Source organism: Danio rerio, chromosome 10 (genome assembly GCF_049306965.1).
Source record: "Danio rerio strain Tuebingen ecotype United States chromosome 10, GRCz12tu, whole genome shotgun sequence".
NCBI lineage: Eukaryota > Metazoa > Chordata > Actinopteri > Cypriniformes > Danionidae > Danio > Danio rerio.
In genome coordinates, this window is record NC_133185.1 from 33205497 (window position 1) to 33232500 (window position 27004).

Sequence of the window (27004 nt, forward strand, 5' to 3'; positions counted from 1 at the left end):
AAATATTTATATATTATTTTAGCACATAAATTTAAGCTTAAATCAGAAATACCTCTGGCAACTGAAATGTTTCAGTATTTCAAGCATCAAGTTTTAGTTAACTATAAAACCTCATTTAATTAACGTCAAGACAACAAATAATTTTATACTGATTTAACATATTGTAATAAGTTAATCAGGTTTCAACTGAATGTTTTGTTTTAAGTTATGCAAAGTTTAACTTAATATTGATTAATGTTGAGTTGATGTAAGTTGAGATGACTAGACAGGTCATGTGCATCTTTAAAAGTAATAAAATAACTGAATAATTTTACAATAAGTTACAAATAAGGCCTAAATAATTTTTTTCCTACTTTATGTGCGCTGTAATAATGATGTTAGCTGTTTGTTCAAACTACTTATTTCAAATGAGCTAAAACAATAAATCATTTTATGTTTAATCCACTTAAATTTGTAAATAATCTAATAAGTTTACTTAATTTATGTTGTCCCAACACAAATTAATTTAGCATTTTTATTTAATTTTTAATATGCATGCACACAAACACACACACACACACACACACATATACACACACACACACACACACACACACACAGTACAAATCCATTACTTTCAATTTTAACAGAAACATGAGATGGTGCTGAAAGCAAGAGGGCGCAAACTATAATATCTTACAACTTAAAATAAAATAGTGGTCAGCGGACTGGTTCAAGGGTCCATAAAAGTGCCTGCTGGTTGAAGTTATAACAACTGACTTTCCAGTGAGGGGGTAGAGGACACGTGCTCCCGTCTCCCACTGAGAGACACAAAGGGAGACGTTAAGCCTGATCTGTGGCTCACACGACACCGGACAACACAGCCATCAGAAACGAATCACCAAAACTTCCCAAAGACCTTTATCTCAGCAACTAGCAGCTTTCTGCAGCTCCTATAAGGTCACCTGTCATTCATTAAGAGACCAGTAAAAACTTACAACTCCATAAATTTATATAGAACATTTTCATCGGTTTTATGTATCCTTTTTCCATATTCCTGACGAACTGACAGCTGCATTAGGAAGGAATGACTTCACAAGAGTGGGATTGAATTAACATTAGGTATTCTTGAGATAATTGTACCCTTCACCCTCTACTGGTCAATAGTGAGAAGTAAACCAAGATCACGTAATCAAAACGAGTCATCGATGTTTACCTCAAAATGAGTCAAAGAAGATCTTTTTTTTCCACAGTAAATGAGTTCAGAGGTAAGGACAAGATGTCCAGGTTATAACTCCCATTAAGATAAAGGGGAAAACAAGGGTTTATTTTGCATAAAGTAAATCACATTAAGAGTCACTGTAGTTTTTATGCTCTAACAATATTTTTAGATAAGTACAATTAAATCATTATTGCTATTAAATTAAAACAATTATATTGTTTTTTAATCATTATAATTAAAACATCTGTTATATGATGATTTTTATTTATATACTAACAATGTTTGTATATAGTTTGATCTATTACTGCAGGGGTCAGAGTCTGACAATTATTGTTTGATCTCAACTTTTTTTTGGTTTCACTTTATTTTAAGTATTGCCAGACAGAATCGGCAGACATTTTTTTGCGCAGAATACTGTGAAAAATCTGTGGATTTATGTGGAAGGATTTTGGGTAAATCTTAACTACAAACCTATGTTAAATTAAAATAATACATTTGAAACTTTTATTGACTGTTTACAATGCAAATCCAATTAGATCCACTTATTTGGTAAACAAAGCAAGTCTCTCATATACCGTATATTTACTAAAAGACCGAAATGATTACTTTACAAACTGTATTGTAAGTAAATCATGTGAACGTTTTCATATTAGTCAGTAGTATTAATGAAATTAATTAAAAAACTTAACAAATATACATTAACACACAACTAAATAAATAGACTCAATGATGGGCTATAAATTTGTGGAAATCTGCAGATTTTTGGGTGTGCAGGTTCCTTGTGGGCCCCATTTTCAGATACAATTTACACTATTAAACTGTTAACTGAGACTTTTAGCTCAATAAACGAATAATTAGCTACTTATAAATAATTTTGTAAGGTATTAGTTGGGTTTATTGGGTAGGATTAGGGATGTAGAATAAGATCATACTTTATTAGTGCCAATAAACAGTTAATATCTTAATTATAGACTGGTAATAAGCCAGCGGTTAACAGTGTGAATTGTTACTTGAACTAAAGTTTTTTTTAATAAAAAAAAAACTATATATATATATATATATATATATATATATATATATATATATATATATATATATATATATATATATAATTTTTTTTTTTTTTTTTTTTTTAAATTACTTAATAAAAATATCATTTTTATGTTAACAGAATATGCTTAAAAACTACAATTCACTCATCAAAGTTGCTTTATTTCAGCGACATTTTCTTTATGCAAAGTATGATCTATTTCTCTTCTTGTTTTGGCATTACTGAAATATTTTTTCACAGTTCAGGCTGATTCATCTTGAAATCTCAGAACCAACGGTGGCACTAAAACTGCTCACGGGGAATGATAGAAAGATGTCATATATCATATATCATACACACACACACAATGTATCATATGACCATAGACGTGCCATTACGTCATAACGCAAAGTATATTTGTTGAAAGATCAAGAGGAAAAACATGACTGCTAAATCCAGGTCAGGCAACAACTTCACAGGCTCAAAGAAAGATACTATCATCACTCTACAGAAATACATATGTTGAAAATTAAATAAGCCTCCTTGAGTGATTTTATGCAATACACCTAACAAGAATATTCACTGCTTTGAATGCGAGGCAAAACGTGTGGCTCTTTGATAATATCTGAGCTATTTGGTAACAGAAGGAACAAAGACTCACGTTGGCCTATGGCGCCATCTTTTGGACATAATAGAGAATTGAATGAAAAATGAAATCAATTGCATAAGCTCTATGATGTATTACATCCTGATTACATCCCAAACAATTCTGCTTTAAATTGTTTAAATGCCAAAAAAAAAAAAAAAAAAAAAAAACAGAAATGATGACAATTATTTTCATATTGTAAATGTAAATAGACAATTTCACAAATCTATTTTATTTTCACAGACATGTATAAATAAATGTATTAACTATGTATGCTACAAGTACAAAATCATAACATTATGATAAAATGTTAAAAATGAAATATAAAAATATAAATATAACAAAATATTAAAAATCTATGAGAGGTAACAATATTAATATGGCCTTATATATTAATGTTGTGCAATTATGCATTAAAGGAATCCCTATTTTACCACTGTATTTATATAATCAAGACTTAAAATAGCTATCTTTACTATTACTATTAGGCTATTTATAAAAATCCTTAAAACGACTTTTCCTTAAAATATCACAAATCTTAAAAAATAAATATAAGTTCATTATTTACATAAATACAATGTATTTTATTTGTATGTATGTGTTTAATTCACATAACAATTATCAGAAATATTAATTATTGACAGATTATATGATTGTTTTATGATCAAATTGCATAAAGATATACATTTTAGGTATTATATACTATTTATTGACAACATTTTTGTACATATTTATTTACAATAAGCATGTAAATATTTATTATTATATAAAATGTATTATAATAATTCTGTTTTTGTTAAAAAATATATTCATTAATAATTATATGGAATTTATTATTAATGTATAATTAATATTATATTTATTAATATTATTAATATATAGTATATGTGCATATATTATTAACATATGCACTTATAATATTTAATATATGATATTTATTGACAACATTTTTGTAATTATTTATTTACAATAAACGTGTAAATATTTTTATTAATTATATACAATTTATTTTTATAATTCTGTTTTTGTTAACATTTTTTATTAATTACATACAATTTGTTATTAATATATGCACTTATATAAGAATAAACATATCTAAAAAGGCATGTTTCAGTATCCTCAACCTTATGTATATTGGATTACGTTCCTGACTGATCCAACATTCAGCTCACAGTTAATAAAGGCGTAGGATGCATGACTAGCTTAATTTATCAGTTCCCAGTAAACCTCAATGAAACTGAGAGGGTCACCGGGTTCGTCCGTTACATAATCACCACACGATGTCGCTGCGGCTCCTGGAGATAACAAGAGAAACATAACAACATACCAAACCCGTAAAAAACAAGCCACCAAACCTTCTCGCATTACATTTAGGGCAGGAAAAGTTCTCTTTCCAGAGGAAGTTTCTAGTACATTCTTTCAGCACTTGAGTCCAGTAACGGTGCCAACTGAAACACAGCAACTGCGTAACGCTCGTGTGACGCAGAATGATATTCACAGTTAGTCAGCCCTCCCTAAACACCTACCAGATGTTTGAAGCATCTGTCTGGGGCCCTGCCAACACCTGTATGTCAAAACAGAAGCTTAAAGTAAACAACTTTGCGATGGAGGATGAAAAAAAACACCGAGACGAAGAGAAAACACCAGGGGCTTGAGTGAAGAGAACAACAACAAGACGAGCGTGCGTGCGTAAGGGAGGGGCGTGTCCTCGGCTAACCGCGGGTCAACGGGTTCGTTCATTCCAATAGCCTTGTGAAATGACAACCGATCCCAAACACGATGTGCCGTTCTGACACACACACATGTACGCACAGCACGGAACCAACACCAGCCGTTTTCGACGCACATCAGCACACAAACACACCCGCGGAACCCAAACGCTGCTGACCGTCACACAACGCACGTGGATTCACTTTCAGTCTCAACAACAAACATTGTTTACACAGACAGGAAGCAATGTGAGGGTTACAAAACCACTCACACCAGAAAACACTATCGTACAAGCTTTGCGGAAAGATGCCATCTTAAATACCAAATAGGTACACATGTATATTTAAATACAAAACTGCATAAACACATGCCACTGACATGATGCAGGTGGATCTTACCAGATGAAGAGGTCTTGAGAAAAACATCAAGTTTCCTGCTGTGCCGTGCATCAGAAGCAGACAACCACATGTTGGAGAAAGTGAAAGACAAATGAGAAAGGGAGCAGAGAACTACGACTTATGGGAAGAGAAAGAGAAGTGCGACACAGCAGGAAAGGGGAGAGGGAAATAGATAGAGAAAAAGAGAGAGAGGTAGAGAGAGAGAGAAGGGCACCTCAGTGTGAGTTCCTGCTGTTGCAGAGAGGGGTGGTCGGAGAGCTGTAGGGTACCAGAGTTCAAAGCATGGAGAGAATAAGAGTGTTATTCTGCTACAGCCAGCCAACTCTTACACAACACCAACCAGGGGCAGCAAGTTCCTTCTGCCTATCTCTCTCACTCACTCCCTCCCTTGCTCTCATTCATCGACTCGCTCACAGATTCCCTATTCTTTTCATTTGATCAATTTCTGTTTCGCTTATGTGGCTACTCTTTCACTATGATTTTTCGTTAATCCCCACACGAAAACACAAATAAAAATACCAGTATATTTGGATTCTTGGTAATTAAACCAAATGGGTTTGATTGTAGGGGTAGCGCAGGCAAATTGAAATTCATGTCATAAATTTCTCACCATCAAATCAGATTTTTGTTCTTATTTGCTAAACAAAACAAAACTCTTTTGAATAAAACATGGAGACAAATGATAATGGGCTTGCAATGTGTAAATTGGTGGTGATCTAAGATGGCACAGATCTAAATATGATCATCTCCTGAAATGTAAAATGCATTTTTTATATGTTTACATATTTTAATAAAATTTGTATACTTCATTTATATTGTAATTCATATTTTTAATGTAATGTGTATTTATTCAGCACATTTTATTGTGCATGGTCATACATCAAAAGCACTTCACAATCATAAGGGGGGAATCTCTTCACTCCACCACCAGTGTGCAGCATCCGCTTGGATGATACGACGGCAGCCACAGGACAACGGCGCCAGTGCGCTCACCACACACCAGCTATAGGTGGAGTGGAGACAAGGGCGTAATTCACTCTTGACATTGGTGGGGACAATCATACCAAGAGCGCGCAAGCATTGAACAGCTCAAATTGTTTTGTGCTTTCAAAAGCATGATTAAAGTACTTAATAATATAAAATAAACACTTAATAATACAAATAATAATCCCGTCCCATGCTGCAAAAGTCAATTTAATTGATTTTACTGCAGTCAGGCTTTGAGGAGGTGTGTGGCTTTATTTTAAAGTCGATTAAATTATGGGTAGGAACATTTCAGTAATTCTTGGATATTGGTGGGGACATGTACCCTCCTTCCATGCCAATTTTACTCCCTTGAGCTGAGAGACAGCGATAGAGCCAATTTGGTGGATAGAGTTGATAGGGATGCCATGATGGGAAGGGAATTTGGCCAGGACATCGGGGTTACACCTCGACTCTCATAGAGTCAGGACCTCAGTTTAACATTTCATCTGAAAGATGGCGCTCACGGACAGTATAGTGTCCCCTTCACTATACTGGGGCATTAAGACGCACACACACACCACAGATTGAGCGCCCCCTGCTGGCATCACTAACACCACTTCCAACAGCAACCTTGCTTTCCCATGTGGTCTCAAATCCAGATACTGACCAGGCTCAGCGCTGCTAAGCTCCAGTGAGTAACATATTTACTTACATATTTTTAATCAAATGTATTATTATTATTGTTTTACAAATTTACTTTTATTTATCACAGTATATATATCAGGGTTGCACAAACTCTGTCCTGGAGGTCTGATATCCAGCAGATTTTAGCTCCAACTCGCCTTAACACAGCTACACAGATGTTTTTAGAAAGCCTAGTAAGGGCTTGATTAGCTAGCCCAGGGGCCTCCTGTATCAATGCTGCGTATGCACAAAAACTTTGTGTACGCCAGGTTTCATGCTCACGTTTGGATTTAATAACGATGAAATTAACATGAGTTAAAATTAATGTGCATTGGTCAGCGCAATTTCATGTCTGGCATACGTGCGTTTCCGGTGTGTGTGTTTGTTTTATTTCCATTGGCGACTCCTTGTTAAATTGCACACTACAAATTATCGCACCAACACACATGAAAAACATTGCTATTATCATATAATTAATTTATATTTTAAGTATTTTGTTTACCAATTATGTGATTTAGAACATATAAAAACGTTTGCAAATGTATACAACCCTTAGTCTATGGCAATGACAGTGTTGGCCTTATTAGAGGACATTGTCAATGGTCGAACCCAAAGGGAACGCATTTTTTTTAGGGGTCACAGTGATTTTCTGACCCACGATGATGACTGGCTTCTTATTAGCCGTTTCAGATTTCCAAGAGCTATCCTAATGGAGCTCTGTGTGAAGTTGAATCCAAACTTGGAAAGAGAGACAGCGAGGAGGTTCCAAGGTGGCAGGGTGCGCGATGGGTGGCTTCTTAGTGAGTGATGTATTTAAAGATATTATTCCAGCTAAGTTTATTTTATTTTATTTTATTGAGCCTAATTATTTAACTGCATATCAGGAGACCGCAGTTATCCATTAAAGACGTGGCTGTTAACCCCCCTCAACAACCCACAACCTGACCAAGAGCGAGCGATTGGGCAGCTGAAATGCCGGTGGCGCTGCCTTGATAAGAGCGGAGGGGTGCTGCTATACCGCCTTAACAAAGTGTTGCTCTAATACATCTGTGTCTCCCACAGACATGGATACTACTCCAGACAGTAAAGTGTCACCCACAATTAAGGCAACTCTTCCCTCAAAGGGTGTTTAGCATCCCCTGTTCCCCCTTCTATTTTATACATGAGGCCCCAGCTGTGTCTGATTGGGGTAAGAACTAAACTTTGCAGGACACCGGCCCTCCAGGACTGAGTTTGAGCACCCCTGATTTATATTATCACAGTATATAATATTATATATATGGGAACACTTTAGAATAACTATTCGTTGTAACTAGTTAACAGTCTATTAATAAACTGTTAGTTAATGGGTTATAAATGACTTATTGAATAAAAGTTAATAGTTTGTTAATTATTTATAACTGTGCCTTATAAATAGCCAACAAATAACTTACAAGCTGTCAGTTAACAAGTTATAAAAGACTTGTTAACTGTATTTTAAGGATTTATAACTATACCTAATAAATTAGTATTAGACCATGAACAAGCTGTTAGTAAATTACTTACTAAAGACTTGTCAAGTATCAGTAAATGGTTTATAAATGTTATTGGGACGTTATTCGAAAGTTGCAACTATTCTTCATTTATCAACTGTTAGTAAATGAGGAATAGTTGCAATTTTAGAATAACGTCCCAATAACATACATAAGCTAATAACTAACACCTAACTAATATATCAACTCACACTTTACAGGTCAGTTGTTTATAGTTTGTTAACCATCTACTAACACCAGTGAAACTTTGTAGAACAGCAAATGGATAAAGCAAGTTCAAGCTACAGAAATTTGATGTGATATTTAAAATATAAAATTTTTGTACATTAACCTTGTTCCACTCATAGGCTTCTCTGTGTGCTGTATTTTACCAAGGAACTTCAACAGATGAAATGTTGAACATTGTGTTTAATGTATAGAAACACACTTACACATGGCAGAACAGCAGTATACAACAGAAGGAGGTTTGAGCACTTTTTGAGCACTGGCTAAACAGAATTTCTGAGGTACATGTCCATACATCACAGTAATGTCATGGATTATCCTTCCTAACGGCCCTTTGCGATGCTTACGAACAAGTCACTCATGCCATTCAATAACTCTGAGATGGTCTACTAGTATCTCCTCTGTACGATTCCCCCCGTTATTAATTTCTGTAGCTTAAACTTGTTTCATCCATTTGCTGTTCTACAAAGTTTCACTGGTGTTAGTAGATGTTAACAAACTATGAACAACTGATCTGTAAAGTGTGAGTTAATATAATAGTTAAGTGTTAGTGATTAGCTTAAGGATGTTATTGGGACGTTATTCTAAAGTTGCAACCATTCCACATTTACTAACAGTTGATAAATGAAGACGGGCGAGGCAGTGGCACAGTGGGTAGCACGTTCGCCTCGCAGCAAGAAGGTCGCTGGTTCGAACTGGTTCGCTGGTGTTTCTGTGTGGAGTTTGCATGTTCTCCCTGCCTTCGCGTGGGTTTCCTCCGGGTGCTCCGGTTTCCCCCACACTCAAAAGACATGCGGTACAGGTGAATTGGGTTGGCTAAATTGTCCGTAGTGTATGAGAGTGTATGAATGTGTATGAATGTGTGTGGATGTTTCCCAGAGATGGGTTGCGGCTAAAAGGGCATCCGCTGACTAAAAACTTGCTGGATAAGTTGGCGGTTCATTCCGCTGTGGCGACCCCGGATTAATAAAGGGACTAAGCCGACAAGAAAATGAATGAATGAATGAATGATAAATGAAGAATAGTTGCAACTATAACATCTATAAACTATTAACTAATACTTAGCAAGTCTTTAGTATTTTACTAACATTTTATTAATGGTCTGTTAACTAGTTATAATGGATAGGTATAAATAATTAACAAACTATTAACTATTATTTAACACGTCATTTATAAACCATTAACCATCAGTTTATTAATAGTCTGTTAACTAGTTATAACGTATAGTTATTCTAAAGTGTTACAATATATATTTATTAGATCATTTTGGACACAGGTTTGAAAACCCTTGGTACAGACTACTAACAAATTTCTAAAACATCTTTACTTTTTTTTTTTTTTTTTTACAGAAATAATGATAGATGATATGATAGAGTACGCAAATGATAACGGAATTTAAGTTGATTTCTAAATTGAATAGTGGAGTTTCAGAGCAGAATAATATCTCACTATGAATAATGGCGTAAACATCTTAAATTCAGTTTTTCCAGAACACCATCCTCAAAACCTAATGATCCAATCCGGTCTCATTTTACAGCGCTCTTTCAGCACATCAACAATTGCATAAGTTGTGTCTTTTTATTGCTTCGAAGGAATTTTGGGGGAAACGTCTGAGACGAATCCATTAAGAGATCTGAACTTTAAAAACTGTTTTGTTTCTGCTGGTGAAGGGGGCAGGTTGTTTTGAAGTCATAGTGAAAGTTGTGGGTGTGGATTATTATGGGACTATTGAACACTTTCTGGAAGAGGCCTAGAGATCTGCATCACTGGAATTCCAGGAAAGCGAAACAGTAAATGGTCTCTTTCCAACTTCACATGACATTTACTTCTTAGTTTAGACCTTTCAGTGCCAATATTAAAGTAATGCTAACGTAAATGCAAGAGATTAAGCACAACACCACAACATAAATCATTGCTGGGTTATTGGGTGACTGCTTTCATTTTCTTTCAAACCTGTTTGACTTAATTTGCCTGTTGAATACAAAAGAAGATATTTGGTCACTTTATTTTGATGGTCTGTTTGTTGAATTAATTTACATTGCATCTACATGCCAACTAATTCTCATTAGATTACAAGTAGACAGTTAGGTTGGGGTTAGGGTTAGTGTAGGTCGACATGCACTTGCAAAGTTTCTAATAGTCAGTTAAATGTCTGTTAAAGGAGCAATATCAACCGATATTAGGCAGACAGTCTAATACTAAAATGGACCATCAAATTAAAGTGTTACCAGTTATTTTGTCTTGTCAGTATTCATTGACTTTCATAATAGGAAAAAGATTATGCAAGTCAACGGTACCATTAACGTATTCTACACAATTTCATTTATGTTCAACAGATAAAAGAAGCTCATACAGTTTTTGAAATACATAAAGGTGAGTAAATGATTGTTAGTGAACTTTTCCTTTCTGGATTTGATTATATCTAGATGCAAGAAGCAGGTAGAAACAGATTATACAAGTCTGCTCAGTCATCTTTAATAAATCACTGGTGTCGGGTTTAGCAATAATGAGGAGTTTGTTGTCGAGAAGAGATGGGAATGTCAAGGCATGTTTTTGAATTGAGCTCGAGAGGGTGTTACGCAACCAACATTCACAAAAAAAAAAAAAAAAAAACCGACAATAAATCTTTAAAATAACTGCATCGTAAATGAGGTATTTAATGCCATCAAATTGATGCACAAAGTGATCCAAGATCATAACCAGCTCATCATCATCTCTAACAGACAATAATGGAATCTAAAAATAGACTGAAAGATTTCATAATTGTTACATAACAGGAGACTCAGCTTCACCTACTGAAGTGCTGCCTGAATGGTGACATCAGTAAAGTGGAGGAAAACAGTACCATAACAACATACTCATTAATGTAAACGATGAAATTACTCATTTGCATAATCACTTAACAGCATAGTAGACAACAACATGTTAAGTCAAGGTGCTCATATGGGAAACACTGGTTTGAACTAACCTCTCTGTCCCTTCTCAGTATTTCAAGTCCTTAAAGACTCAAAATAAGCAAACAAATAAAAACACAAAAACAAAGGCTTTATACACTGTAAAATGTTTAAAAATACCTAAGAAGTAGAAAAGCAAACATCTTGAAATATTTAGGTAGTAATAAAGTATGCATCTTTCAGTTACCAACCCATATAGAAATATGATACATGGAAACATGTGCAAATGAAATATATGACATACAGATTTTCCTTCGGCATAGTCCCTTATTTATTAGAGGTCACCACAGCGGAATGAACCGCCAACTATATGTTTTACGCAGCGGATGCCCTTCCAGCCACAATCTAGTACTGGGAAACACCAATACATTCTCACATTCACACACAATCATACACTCTGGCCAATTTAGTTAATATCATACAATTTCATATTTGCATAAAGTATCTTTCATATAAATATTTTTTTCAACCATTGAAATTTCAAAAATGTACATACAGTATGTGTTCAAATACGATATGTACACCTGTCCAACTGCTTACATCTGTCCAACTGCTTATTGGCACAAATTTCTAATCAGCCAATCACATAGCAGCAACTCATTTATGCATTTAGGCATGTAGCGATGGTCAAGACAATCTACTGCAGTTTAAACCAAACATCAGAATGGGGAAGGAAGGAGATTTAAGTGACTTTGAACGTGGCATGGTTGTTAGTGGCAGACGGGCTGGTCTGAGTATTTCAGAAACTGCTGATCTGCTGGGATTTTCAAGCACAACCATCTTTAGGGTTTACACAGAATGGCCTGAAAATGCCTTGTTGATGCCAGAGGTGAATGGGCAGACTGGTTTGGGCTGAAAGTAAGGCAACAGTAACTCAAATAACCACTAGTTACAATAGAGGTCTGGAGAAGAGCATCTCTGAACGCACAACACGTTCAACCTTGAGCTAGATGGGCTACAGCAGCAGAAGACCACACCGGGTGCCACTCCTGTCAGCTAAGAACAGGAAACTGAGGCTGCAATTCATACAGGCTCACCAAAACTGGACAATAGAAGATCAGAAAAATGTTTCTTGATCTGATGAGTCTCGAATACTGCTGCGACATTCGGATGGCGGGGTCAGAATTTTGGGATGTGGTGGAACGAGACATTTGCATCATAGATGTGCAGCCGACAAATCTGCAGCAACTGCGTGATGCTAACAAGTAAATATGGACCAAAATCTTGTGAGGAATATTTCCAGTACCTTGTTGAATCTATACCACAAAATCTTAAGGCAGTTCTGAAGGCAAAAGAGGGTCCAACCCTGTACTAGTAAGGTATACCTAATAAAGTGGCCGGTGAGTGTATAATTTAAAACATATGAAAGGCCATTATTTTCAATATTTTGAAATCTTTGTTGGATATTTGCCATATGTTTTGTATATGTTAAATTTTAATATAAACTTGTATGTCATATGGACCCTTCCAAATGTGTACCTTTTCCCCTAGTAGCAGCTTTTTTACCCTTTTTTCTGGTAAAAAAAAAAGCACCTTAAAGCAAAAAAAAAAAAAACACAATTTTTCTGTAGAACCATCCCTTTCCCTTTAACATCAAATATAAGCTGTGAACAACTGGGAACTTGCTCAGGGGAGTGGAGCACCCAATGGCCTATTTTGCAGCAGCGATTTGCGTCAACTGTTCGAAAAAAAACAAAGTTAGATGCCTGGTCGGGGAATGTCAGACTTAGTCATATTAGAATCATTTCCACGTCAGTTTTACGAGTCAGAGCAGCTCGCCTGATTAAACGCTCCCACACATGCTGAGTTTCTCGCATGAAAGATGTGTTTTTCCATCTAAACCTGCCAGTTAAAGCACAATTAAAGCTGCACATTATCAGCCACAGACAAAAAGCAAGTCAGTCAGTATGAAGATGTTAAGCCTGAAGAAGCAAGCTCCTGCACTATCTAAGCCATACAGTACATACAATGCATTATTTACAGATCTGTCATGTGCATCACACTATGTAAACATAAAAGTGGCCTCCTTGAACACTATGTGCTCTGGAAGCGCACGTAGAGCACACAGTCTATCACATTCAGCTGTGTGGGAGGAAACTGACAGAGGCCCCTGGTTCTAAGTGTTTAACTACTGGTATTACATAGCTGAGAATGTTTCGCAAGAACAGCCTTACTCACCTAAGCCTCTTTCTGCAGAACTAGAATGAAACCTATAAAAAACAAATCTTGAGGGTTTTAATAAACCCAGACCACCTTGGCAAAGACTTCAACTTGCAGTTCGATGTCATTCTTAATTTGTGAGAACCACTGCTCGTGTTTTTGTTGGGTTAAGACAAGGCTCTGCGATGTAAATTACACAGAAACAGAGCGATTCTTCACTCTGTTTGAGAAGGAACGTTTTTTTCTGTGTAATGCATTTAGATTTAATATTGGGAATTAACTTGATGAGTGTCTCTAACAGGAAGTACTGACCACAGCACCTCTTGTTATTCACTTGTTTCTGCTGCTTATCAGGTACAGTACATGTCTTGTTGGGGATTTTTCTGTAGACTGCACTCTGTATATAGTTTGAAAGTTTAAGATTAGATATTTAATAACAATATTTTAAATCCTCAATTAATCAAAAGTGAAAGTAAAACATCTAATATGGTACAAAAGACTTGGTATCAATTTATATTACAGCCCAGACTCATTCTGATTAAATACCCCTATATACATTTCTGGAGAGAGTAAAATACATCCCAGTTTTTTTTTTTTTTTTTTTTTTTTTTTGCAGTATTTGGTTTTGCGAATCCGCCAGAGGCTGCTGTGTTCACTTTTTTAGATCTCAAATTTCTCTCGTAAATCCACGCAGTCGACTGACTGACTTAAGCCGCCTTTCCAACACACACAATAAATGACAAGTGAGAGACCAAAAGTCATGTTAGAGTAGTCCGGGAGCTGCGTGGAGTTCCGATCATCTCCGTATGCAGAAAATTCTGATCCGTTTTGAGCTGTGGATAGTTACATTTAAAGTATTTGAACTTCTGTGACTAGACCGTATGCGACCGGTCGACCGGATGTGATGTATTCCAGTGTTGTCTAAGCAGATCGGTGCTTGTGAGATACTAGAAATACTAAGGTTTTTTTTCGTTATTTTTTGAATAAGAAAAAGTCTATATTAAAAAAATATGTCTCCATATAACCTCCAAATTTTTTTGCGGTCTATGAGTTTTTAGTATTCATTCATTCACCCATGGTGAACAGACAGGGAATAAAAACACTGCAAGAATCAGACAAAACTGAAAATTCTGTGCGACTCCCACAAGGGGGCATATTCCGACAGTTGTGTCCGAATGTTGTGTGCAGTGGAAAGGCGGCTTTACTGACTGACCAACCGATCCCTCTCCCATCCCTAAACCCAACCAATATTAACTTATTTTATTTTTTAACTTTTGTTTATGTCTTAACTGCTTTCTGGAACCGTTTTTCAGTGGACTCTGACCTCGTTGTCGCATGTCAACTCCTCTGTGTGTCTAATGTACACCGATGTACATGTCAAGCTACCAGACAAACTGATAACAGCAGAAAAGCCGTCCATACGGAGTAAATCGGTTTGCAAGAAAGCGAGAAAAGACACGGCATCACACCACCCAATAGCATTCGTTTTAAAGATGAAATGCAGCCATACGTGGCTCTGGCTACATAACTCACGATCTCCAGAAATGTATATAGGGTATTCAGGCTGTGTTGTTTTATTAGGTGGCCATAACTACTTTGAACTTGCATCAAAAAACAAAAACAATGTACTTAATTTGTCTATAATGTATTGCAGAACACTTGTGGTGCTTTTGAGGTGGGATAAGGGTAGGGTTAGGGACAGGATTGGTGGAATGGGTAGGTTTAAGGGTGGGTTAAGGTGTGAGGGATGGTCAAAAGTGTATTTACAAATGTAATTACAGAAATTAGTTGCAGATGTATTTACATGCACGTATTTATTCAATCATTAGTACTATGTAAGAACATGTATTTACACAATAAGTACATTGTAAGATATGATTAATATCAGTGTAAGTGTATACAAGTTAAGACCACTTCATATAAAGTGGGACCAAAGATTTCTATTTCAAATAGACCCCTGAAGGTGGAATAAAGAAGTTCCTTTAAATTCTATAGGTTGCAAGTTGGAGATGGTTGGATCTTGTTCAACCAGAACATCCCCCCCAATCCAATTATATTTTACAACAGGCAAGTAATAGTGGCAAAATATTTCCATCAATAAATTAAAGACATTTTTTACTCATCAACATGCTTTAAACAAATACATTTCGCAGTTCAAGAACACAACTTTAAGCATGTTAAGTCGCAAAGAATTACTTCTCATCCCACCTCAAATTTCTTTTCAGTTTAATTTCCCTCACTAAATGATTATAGCACCTTGACTTGCCTTGCTTTTGGACTTTTTGTATTACATTTGTCAAAACAAAATGATAGATATGGGAGTCCTAAAGGGCAAAAGAACTTTGCAATTACGTCTCACATGCATACTGTGGTATATAAGGTCTATCTTTGCAAGAACAATTGACTGAAACTGCTATAAGTGAAATAAAAAAAAAGACTGTAAACTGTTTAGTGTAATAAACAGAGACAAACTGCCTGAAATGTTCTATTTTATTAAACTGTTATGGGCAAATTTTGTTTGTAGCTAAAATTAAAATAGTTTTGAACAAAGAAGTTCCCAAAAGGCCTGATGAATCAATATGATACATATAAATTCATAAAAACATGTGGTATAAAAATGGGGGGAGGGGGGAATTATTATTTTTTTAATAAAATAAAATATTATACGTGTATAAAATGCTAAATAAAATTTTTAACAAATAAAATGTATTTATTTTATTATTTGAAACTTTTAATATGGATAATTTCAAAAATAATCAAAAATAATCCCCCGCTACACCCCCCTCCCCCTGCACATGTGTGGCATCCCTATGCACCGCATATACTCTCCTTTGAGCGCCACTGGCTGGCTGCTACAGTGTGTACCACCATACAGTATGTACAAACAATATTTAACTTTCTAGTGAGTCTGAAGACCTTGATTAGCTGGTTCAGATGGGGTTAATTAAAGTAGGCACTAAACAAAGCATATTGAAGACAAGCCTGAAATGATTAGCCTAAAAAGCAAAACATATAATGCTAACGCTACCGCTATGTGATTGGCTAAAACATGCACCAGAATTACAGGTTTTCCAATGTTAATACAGACATTTGTTTGCCCCAAGGAACAAGTATGGATACCCCCATTTGGGAGTACCCACATTTTCATAAATGGGGAGTGAAATTAACTTCTACAGCTTTCATTAGCTGGCTTTAGTTACATGTATGCATAAAGAAATTCATATTTAAAATCACATAATCACACGAGTCAGGCGCATTACAGCTCTTACATTTGATTTGTGATATTGCAATAATATAATGTATTTATGTCAAAATACAGTCATTAGATATGTACACTTCTGTTCTAGTAAGGTCAATGAGTGCATTAGAAAAAAGCCTGCAAGGCTGACCTGCCTTTCCAGAGCTCTGATTACGCTGGTCCCACAGTCCCACTCATCTTCAAGGAAACTTCAACTCTGCCCCATTTTCAGTCATCTCATTATAGACATTCGTGCACCTGAGGGAAAGAAAATCACAGTGTTTAAATGTCTGAAAGCTCACACACAAGAAGACAGAGAGCGAAAGAGATAGAGAAGGCGAGAGAGGAAACTACCATCACATTCTGTCCCTGATCATTCTGGTGGCTGAAGTCCTCTGCTGTGTTTTGCAGATTACTGTAACCCAATCAGACCTGTGCATGACCCAGTGATACAGCCATCTGCATTGCCAGAGTCATAATGGATGCCAAGGCATGAGTGCAAACCACATTATGTAAAGCTAAAACCAATATATCTGCCTATTCATTTTCATATTTTTTCAATCTGGAGCTTAAACGTCCCATCACGATAGTTCATCTTTGAATACAAAAGGAGATCACGCTGCACTTCTTCATATAATGAAGGACGGAGGATGACACTCTTGGCTAAACAATCTAGTTTAAGGATGAGGGGTGAGTAAATGATAAGAGCCAAGATGCATTTTTGGTTGAACCATCCTTTTAGTATGAAATATCTGGAAAAACTTACAGTAAGGATGAGCATTTGTGCGTTTAACGATACCCTAGTGAGATCTCACATGCACTAAATAGGCCAGTGGCATGACAGTCTATATAAAGACACTCATTCCAGTTACCAACTACACAAAAAAACCCTAAGGCCCACCACAAATGCGCTGAAAATAACCCCAAGTACTGCAGAGTTCTAACAACAAACAAGTGTTTTGTAACAGTGCCATCACCTTAAGTAGGTTGCTGTGTACGTTGCTGTGAAAACACTTTGATGCAGGGTTTATCTTGAACTTGATCTTTTAACATCCCTCCTCTCTGTTGTTTATCAAAAACGCTCGGTGCTTGTTCTTCATTCTTAGATTTCGCTTTGCAGCAACACAAAGACATCAGAGAAAACAAAGCAGACAGCCTGCAAATTCTTCATCTTTGAAATGCATGAACATGAAGCACACTTGAGTTCATTACAATTACTGGTTCGTTCACTGGGGATGGATAATCTTTACCGTTTGTGTCCAACTAGCCACAGCATCCTGGATAAACGACAAAAAAAAAAAAAAGTGGCAGCAGGAGAGGTAAGACAATCTCGGATGTCAGATTCAAGAACATTTTGCCAGTAGTCTTACACAATCCCGAGCACACCTGCTCTCCCAGGGGTACACTAAGGGTGTAAACCCATGAGAGGCCAAGCCGAAAAACACAGTGTCTGGTTTCAAAGCTTCTTTACACTGGCTTAAATTAGGCCGGTCTTCTGGTATTCAAAAAAGTAAAGAATTAAGTTCACCGATAAGATATTCCTAATCGTGGGAATAGATTTGCTGCTGAGGCGGCGCGGTGTCACAGTGGTTAGCGTTGTCGCCTCACAGCAAGAAGGTCGCTGGTTCAAGCCTCGGCTGGGTCAGTTGGCATTTCTGTGTGGAGTTTGCATGTTCTCCCCATGTTGGCGTGGGTTTCCTCCGGGTGCTCTGGTTTCCCCCACAAGTCCAAAGACATACGATATAGATGAATTGGTTAAGTTAAATTTGTTCGTAGTGTATGTGTGTGAATAAGAGTGTATGGGTGTTTCCCAGTGATGGGTTGCAGCTGAAAAGGCATCCACTGCATAAAACACATGCTGGATAAGTTGGCGAATCATTCTATTGTGGCAACCCCTGATTAATAAAGAGACTAAGCCAAAAAGTAAATGAATGAATGAATGAATGGATCTGCTGCTGTTACTTAAAGTGGGGGCCAGCTAGGAGCTGTGCAAGTGAATGTTGATGGTTTGAACAAGCAACTGATGCTACTGACATGCTACTGAAAGCCTGTAGTCTATAGCATCCTTGAGGTCTATAGCTTGGCTCCCATGCTGGAAATGCAGGTTTGAATTCCACTTGCAGCACTACTGAGAGGAGTCTGGATGCAGACCTGGTGCAGTGCAATCTGAGCTGCATCCAATGCTTATTAATGCGCTCACCTAACCCCACCCCTAACCCTACCCTTCACAGTGACGTCACTCACTCCCCATTGAGTGAATTGTGTCTTGCATCGCTGAGTGATGCAATCTCAGCTTGCATCAAAAAGGCTGCATCCAGATACTATTGGCACTACTTGCATTCCAGTAAAACTGGAAGGATTTAATTGGTGCCGTGACCCAAATAGGAGTCATGTTTATAAAAAAAAGGTCATTTGTATAAAGAGTTACACATGTAAACTTTCTCCTGGCCTCAAGAGGTTACTTAAAATTCAAAAAATCAAAACTTACTCTTCTTATGATCTAGCATATAGTAGTGCATATAAACGATGGATCTGTGGACTTCATTATTTTGTGTAAAAATAAACTTGCCCTCATAATCAAATACCATAACATTCCCTACCTCTTGAAGACTTTTCTTCAGTTTTGGTCACATGGAATGCCTTTGGGGCGGGGCTATCAGTGCGTGTCTTGTTTCTGCCGTGCCTTTGCGGTGGTTCCTCATTCTCATCATCATCAGGCATCTGAATACATCCTGCACTAAAGAGTGCTGATAATGGTCATCCTGCTGGACAGTAGCTTAATCTTCCACAACTAAGTGCAACCTGCCATTCAAATCATGCTTCATCTCATTAGCAATGTACATCTTCCAACAATCCAATCATTTCCCGAAGAATGATATTAAGCACCACTTTACAGTTTTTTCTCATTTCGAAAACGGTTTTAATGGGATGTACATCTTAACAGGAGATAAAACCAGGGTGCAAATTAAACGGGAGTTTGGGGGGATTGACCCCCCTAATTAAAGCTTAATCCCCCCTGAAGGACATCAAAACAAGATGTATGGGGGTGGGGGGTATCTCTGATCTATACCTTAAATATTAATAGATAAAAATGTATACCAAAATATAAATATATACACATTTTATCCCCCCTATGACGGTTCATGCCATTGTGAACGCATAATCGTGCCAATCAATGCTAGGAAAAATATGATTCAGTAGTCTGAAACTGGCAGTTTTGGAGCACCGATAGACATCTTAAGTATTCACAAAACATGTTTCTTGTAAATTAGGTTTTTAAATCTGCATGTAGCCAAAAAAAAAAATAAAATATTGAACATAATTTGTTTTGTTTGACCTACAGTCACTTATAAAATAGTCACTAAAATATCCCTCAAAGTACCAAAAACATATGCATCTTATTAATTAGATGTACAGTAATTTAAATGCATTTATTAATTTGATTCACTGAAGCTTGTAATACCAAACTACTACCAAAAAAGTTGACCCTCCGAATTGTCAAAGTATAATTCGCACCCTGGATAAAAGGACAGTCTTAACTTCAGTTTTATGCGGACTTTAAGCAAGAGACTGCATCCATGATAGCTTGCCTGCTTCCCATGCCAGAAATGCTGGTTCAGATCCCTCTTGAATTGGTGCAAGTAGAACAGGAGGCTGGATGCTGTGACCTGGATAGGAGTTGAGTAGTGATTGATGCTATAGGTTGAAGTATTTAAATTTTAAACTTCCCCATCTCCCATGTCAGAAAGGGTTGGAATATTGTTTGAAGTGGTGCGATTAGATTTTGGGGGTCACACATGCTTAAGGTCCTGGCTTAGTCATGCGTCTAAAAACTACCTAACATGTGTGCAAAAAAAGAAGACATTCACATTTGTAAAATTTCATGGGTATAAATATGGAAAAAGACTACAATAAGCTTAAACTAACTATTCAAAACAAACAACAACAAAATGTGGTAGCCACTAAATTAAATAGGTTTTGCTCATCTAATCATAGTTTACGCACTTACCATGGATTGTGTTTGTAGTACAATTACACAAAGGGCATTCAATCCCCAAAATACGGTTATACACTTTAACATAACAAAAGCAGTTATTTCTGTAAGGAATTACCTTTTCTTTCAAAATAATGCACATTATTAAATCTTATTAATATTCTTCGAAAAAGTATAAAGTCCAGAGTGAAAGACTCGTTCGTTACAATGATGATAAAATATGCAATATTATTATTCTCGCTGAATGGTTGGTTAATTTCGCGGGTTCTTTAAACTCGTGACGTCATCAGTAAGCGTCTTCCTGTCACAAGCGGTGTGGAGTTGGAAGCAAACTTCAGGTTGCTGAATCATTTTGCTTTGTGCTGAGTGTTTTTTTAGGTGTTCAAAATATTTGTATATATAGTTGTGCTCAAACGTCTACAGTATGGGATACTGCACTTCATAAAAGCTCGTTGGATGTTCGTTAAGTGAACACGTTTATCTAGATTTCATTCAGCCGGCTAATAAGCTTGCAATTTACCACGATTTTTAGGGATATTTATTTGTATGTACCTCGACTGATGTGCTTTAATGAACTTTAGTATCACAAATATTACCGTTTATTTGATTCAGTGCGTCTTATCGTAGCACAAATGACTAGTTAACCATAGCTTCATTAATAATATTGCTAGCACAATGAATGAACACAATTTTATTGCCATAAATGTCATTACAGCAGGCTTTTATGATCCTTTATGACTAATTCTGTGAGCGTTTTATATTACACACTAGACTTTATTCGCCTTTTCTTGTTTAATTTCCACAACGATTGTAACCAGCTCAAATCTGTGAATATTTAGATTTAGATACCTAACGTTAGATTTATTATTAGGTTTACTGTAATGACAGCTATTAATATAATAACTTATTGTATAATAGTGCATAATATAGCTATAACTTGTAATAATTTGCACAAAATTAACTACACAACTGTTAGCATTAACTTGTGTTGGCTTGAGAAAGCCTTGCTTGAAAGGAAATTAACCATGACTTTACTACAAATAATAATAAACCATTACAACCGTTACTTTAAATCATTGTAACCACAAATCAAACATATTTTAACCATGATATGTGTAGTCAAACTGGTTATATCATTAGTTAACCATTACACCATGGCTATTTAAATTTTACTGTAATAAAACCATTGTAAGCATAGTTTAACCATGGTATTTTTAGTCAAACTGGTTATATCAATAGTTAATCAGTACACTGTGATCATTTCAATTTTACTGTAGTAAAACCATAGTAATTGTTTTACATTTACATTTAGCAGACGCTTTTATCCAAAGCATTTTACAAATGAGGACAAGGTCGCAATTTACATAACTATAACTGCTGTAGGCAAGTTTCAGGTGTGTTTTTTTTTTTTTTTTTTTTTTTTTTTTTAGTACAGTTAATGGTATAGCCAGAGAGGCAATTGCAGATTAGGAAGGAAAGTGGAGACTAAATAGTTGAGTTTTTAGTCGTTTCTTGAAGACAGCAAGTGACTCTGCCGTTCTGATGCAGTTAAGGAGTTCATTTCACCAACTGGCCAGATTGAATGCGAGAGTTCGGGAAAATGATTTCTTTTTAACAAGTTAGCTTTGTATTTTGAGAGTATTAGCATTTTTCAGGTTTTTATGTTACCAGCACATCTTGATATTTGGTGGCATTAACATAAATTAACCATGGCTTCACTACAAACAGACCAAACAAAAACAAGGTTATTTCAGTTAAATAATGGTAACCCCAAATCAACTCTGGCGATGGTAACTCAGGGTTACTACACTTTGACTGTAATAAAAGCAAGGTCATTTTTGTAAGCATTAGTATTTCTAAATAATGTTTGCAATGTAGTTACCACTAATCGTTCTGTTGTTCTTCTTCAGACATGAGGCTGGACTCTCTGTACGGGCCTGTCGGTCTGGGTGTTCTGGCTGGTCTGGGCTGCGGGCTCTGTGTCGGATGGCACCTCAGTGGGCGTTTTGGCAGATCGTCCCGCAGCATGATGACAGCTTTAGGGAACAGCGCCAGCAATGGCAGCGAGACCAGTGTGATGGGCGAAAGCGGAGAGTTCAAAATGATTCTGGTGGTCAGAACAGATCTGAAAATGGGCAAAGGTAAAGTGGCAGCGCAGTGCTCTCACGCGGCCGTGTCAGCCTACAAACAGGTCCAGCGGCGAAACCCAGAGCTCCTGAAGCAGTGGGAGTACAGCGGACAACCCAAAGTGGTGGTTAAAGCTCCAGACGAGGATTGTCTACTGGATCTGCTGGCCCACGCCAAAGAGGTCGGGCTGCCTGTTAGTTTAATCCAAGATGCTGGAAGAACCCAAATTGCTCCCGGGTCAAGGACAGTTCTTGGCATTGGACCCGGACAGGCTGACCTGATTGATAAAGTGACTGGACATCTTAAATTATACTGAACAACAACACTAATGGACTAAGACAGAACTAAACTAGGACCTGCTCTTAGTTTTTACATGATTATAAAGATTGGATAAATGGAATTAAGTGGGTTAAAACTACACTTTGATTTACAGGTTTAAGCATTCAAGTAAAACTATTTTAATTCAAAGTTGTTGTTTTTTGGTAAGATTAAGAATAAAATTGCATTATTTGGGAATCAAATGTGAATCAACCCCTTATATTCAATGCAATAAGACATTTTTTTGTTAAACTTGGGTGCAAATTGACCTGTTTTGTTCCTTGATAATAAGATCAATTGAGTCAGCAGATTTTAAACACTGGGATTATCTGCTTTTATTGAAGTTAAATAGAAGCATTACAGTGTAAAATAAACATTTTCACTCAAATATGAAAATCTTCACTATTTACTTATTGTCATGTGGTTATAAGCCTTTATGAATTTATTTCTTCTGTTGAAAACACTCACTCAATAGGTACATCTTACTAGTACCAGGTTGGACACCATTCTGCCTTCAGAACTGCCTTAATCCTTTATGGCAGGTGTGTCTAAACTTGGTTCTGGAGGGCCAGTGTCCTGGAGAGTTTAGCTCCAACCCTAATCAAACACACATGAACCAGCTAATCAAGCTCTTACTACATATACTAGAAACTTCCTGGCAGGTGTGTTGAAGCAAGTTGGAGCTAAACACCAGCCATCCAGGACTGAGTTTGGACACCCCTGCTTTATGGCATAGACTCAACAATGTACAATAAAGTATTCCTCAAGAGATTTTTGTCCATATGGACATAATAGCATCACACAGTTGCTGCAACAAATATTTGTCAGCTGCACATCCATGATGCAAATCTCCCATTCCACCACATCCCAAAAGTGCTATATTGGATTGAGATATGGTGACCGTCGAGGCCATTTGAGTACAGTGAACTCATTGTCATGTTCAAAAACCATTCTGAGCTGACTGGTGCATTATCCTGCTGGAAGTAGCCATCAGAAGATGGGTACAATGTGATCATAAAGGGATGGACATAGCCAGCAACAATACTCAGGTAGGCTGTGGCGTTGACACGATGCTCAGAGCTCAAGAAAATATTCCCCACACAATGACACCACCACCACCACCACCAGTTGCAGCAGAAATCGAGACTCATCAGACCAGGGAAAGTTTTTTCAATCTTCTATTGTCCAATTTTGGTGAGCCTGTGCGAATTGTAGCATCAGTTTCCTCCTCTTAGTTGAAGGAAGTGGCAAAAGGTGTGGTTTTCTGCTTCTGTAGTCCATCAGTCTGGATGTGGTTTGACATGTTGTGCTTTCAGAGATGCTCTTCTGCATACCTCGGTTGTAACAAGTGGTTATTTGAGTTACTGTTGCCATTCTATCAGCTCAAACCAGTCTGTCTCATCTGACATCAACAAGGCATTTGTGCTCACAGGAAACCAGCACACTAAATATTTTCTCTTTTTTAGACCATTCTTTGTAGACCCTAAAAATGGTTGTGCGTAAAAATCCCAGTAGATCAGCAGTTTCTGAAATACTCAGACCAGTCCGTCTGACACCAACAACCTTGCCAAGTTCACGTCTCCTAAATCACCTTTCTTCTCCATTCTGAGGCTCGGTTTGTACAGCAGCAGATCATCTTGACCATGTCTGCATGCATTGAGTTGTTCCCATGTGATTGGCTGATTAGAAATGTGTTAACAAGCAGTTAGACGGGTGTACCTAATAAAGTTGCCAGGGTGTATTTTAAAGTAAGCTGAAAACCTGTAATTGACAGCCATACAGATACTAGGAAAGTCAATGGTTACAGGTTTCCAGCATTCTTTAAAATATCTTCTGTTTTGTTAAACAAAAGATAATTAAACAGGTTTGGAGTGAGTACATGATGGCAAATTTAATTTATTGGGGGATCTATCCCTTTAATATTATCTGAATATAATCAAACCATAAATTACCACTGCTTAAATGAAATGGGTAGTCTTAAATCAGGACCTGGTTAAGCACAAGTGTAGATGGGGGTTTGTTAATTGAATTTGCCACCTAAAAAGTGGACCAAAGCACTAAGGATTTGTTTAAATCCACTTGTGATGTGATTGACCAAAACACATCTTTGTACTAGATGATGAGGCCTTGTTCTCATTTGAAGCCCCGTTTACACGTGGTATGATTTGTCATTCTGGTCAAAAGTGGACATCATTACAAAGAGTTGTACAAGTCTGAAATTATAAATCTGGCACAAATGATTGTGAACCAGGTGTGAACAGGGCATAAATGAAACCGAGCAGTGAGTATGAATAGGGTTGGTGGGGGGACTCCAAAGAAAACTAAAGCAAAAGAATTCATGGCACATGAAGCTGAGGTTATACCAGATTTTTCTTGACAAACAAGAAGCCTTTATTTTTATGGTAATCTGGAGGGGAAGAAAGAAGTCTCATTCTCTTTGTGCACAATCAGATCACTACAATAGAAGTGTACATGTATGATTAATCTCAACTCAGTGAAAACCGAGTACAGGACACACGCGCACACACACGGAAGTTAGTTTAAATCTTCATAAACCCAATTGGTGATTTCTCTTCTTTACAAATAAAGGGTAAACTCTTGAGTTTAGGAATAACTGGCAGGATCAACTGGCTTTCTCTAGTCTCACTTCGATGCCATACAGTGACTGAAACATCACAACAACCAGCATACACACACATACACACTGCAGCACAGAGAGGTCAGGTTAGTAAAACACACAGAGGTGTGGAGAGCCGCGTATATATTTCTATATATATTTATATATTTTAATCATCATCCCTCCTTTAAATGGATGGTCCCAGACAATGAGCACGGGTTACTGCACAACAAAAGTTTGTGGAAAAACAGAGGAACCGGAAAACCTGCATAGGTCAACTTGAACGTGTCGTAACGCATTTAAAACAACCCTTTTTAAACATATATTAATTGCTACTCACCCCCCACTGAATTACTGGTATCGAGTAGTGTTTGTTTGTGGAGGCGGCAGTCAAACAGTTTCCTCCATTTTATTTTCTGTTTCCTGGAATATACAATAGATAAATGCAGACGGACTGAACAAGTTGCTCACACACACACACAGAGAAATGATACATTAGTTGTTTTTCTCAGACCACGGAGTGCAAATCAGATTTTGTTTAGTCATTTTTAATGAAGCTGCTGACTTGCTATTTTCCCACAAGTCTCCTCAACACAGACGCCCTTCCCCTTTAAACTGACAGATAAAACTGACAAGAAATTAACTCTAGTAGACATCTGGAATGTGACAAAAAATTACTCGCAATGAAATCTTTGACAACATAGAAATAAAGTCCTTCATGATGGTATAAAGAAAACACGATAAACAAAAACGATCATTTAAAAAAAAAATAAACAAAAGGTAAAGTAAAAGAATGACATTTGCTCAAATCCCCCGTCGTGAGCACAAAGTGGTAGAGTCGGACTGGTGGAGGACTGAGGGAGATCCATGGGGTTTGCTGGACCGAACCAAGCGGCAGCAGGAAGAGAGGTGAGCGGGAGACGGGGAGCTCTTTACATGCCATAACCGAAGCCCGGCTGGGCCTGAGGAGCCTGAGGGGGATAACCAGGAGCTGCTGTGTAACCATAGCCATACCCCTGCTGTGGTGGGACGGGCACACTGGGGCCTGCTGTCAGCATGAGCTGGGGTGTGCCTGATAATGAACGGGAGAAAATAAATTGTGGGTTTAAAACATTAAAGGGTCACAAAACACCAAAGATCATTTTTTTTGAGATGTTGACAGACATACATTTGTCCCACGTTGCTAAAAACATTATTAGGACAC

The 27004-nt window shown here is 37.0% G+C and overlaps 2 protein-coding genes and 1 long non-coding RNA gene across 11 annotated transcripts in view; 1 reads left to right on the forward strand and 2 right to left on the reverse strand.

Moving 5' to 3' along the window:
* LOC137496591 (uncharacterized) overlaps positions 1-17257 on the reverse strand; it is a 102371-nt gene extending 85114 nt beyond the window's left edge. For 2 of the 7 annotated variants that reach the window (XR_012386388.1, XR_012386389.1), the window contains exons 1-2: positions 5200-5346; positions 4986-5023 (exon numbers count right to left, since the gene is read on the reverse strand). This is a non-coding gene — a long non-coding RNA (uncharacterized lncRNA). Of the gene's footprint in view, positions 1-4403; positions 4738-4985; positions 5126-5199; positions 5347-16895; positions 17003-17098 lie in introns of those variants that run through there. The other 5 variants (XR_012386382.1, XR_012386385.1, XR_012386383.1 and 2 more) reach the window with 4 other exon arrangements.
* Positions 17206-23579, forward strand: ptrh2 (peptidyl-tRNA hydrolase 2). 3 transcript variants are annotated; one of them, XM_073914183.1, is made up of 2 exons: positions 17206-17434; positions 22649-23579. In XM_073914183.1, the coding sequence occupies exons 1-2, from the start codon at positions 17395-17397 to the stop codon at positions 23179-23181; spliced, it is 573 nt and encodes a 190-aa protein (XP_073770284.1). In that variant the 5' UTR covers positions 17206-17394; the 3' UTR covers positions 23182-23579.
* A 1956-nt stretch (positions 23580-25535) lies between these two features.
* Positions 25536-27004, reverse strand: part of cltca (clathrin, heavy chain a (Hc)) — a 60471-nt gene continuing 59002 nt past the window's right edge. The window contains 1 exon segment of the mRNA NM_001005391.2: positions 25536-26872. Coding sequence (NP_001005391.2) covers positions 26733-26872 — 140 coding nt within the window. The 3' untranslated portion in view covers positions 25536-26732.

Excerpts from the sequence above, each read along its gene's own strand:
- ptrh2 (XM_073914183.1), top strand. The coding sequence starts at position 17,395 with ATGACACTCTTGGCTAAACAATCTAGTTTAAGGATGAGGG. Across the intron at positions 17,435-22,648 it reads ATCTAGTTTAAGGATGAGGG|ACATGAGGCTGGACTCTCTG; the intron begins GTGAGTAAATGA and ends GTTCTTCTTCAG.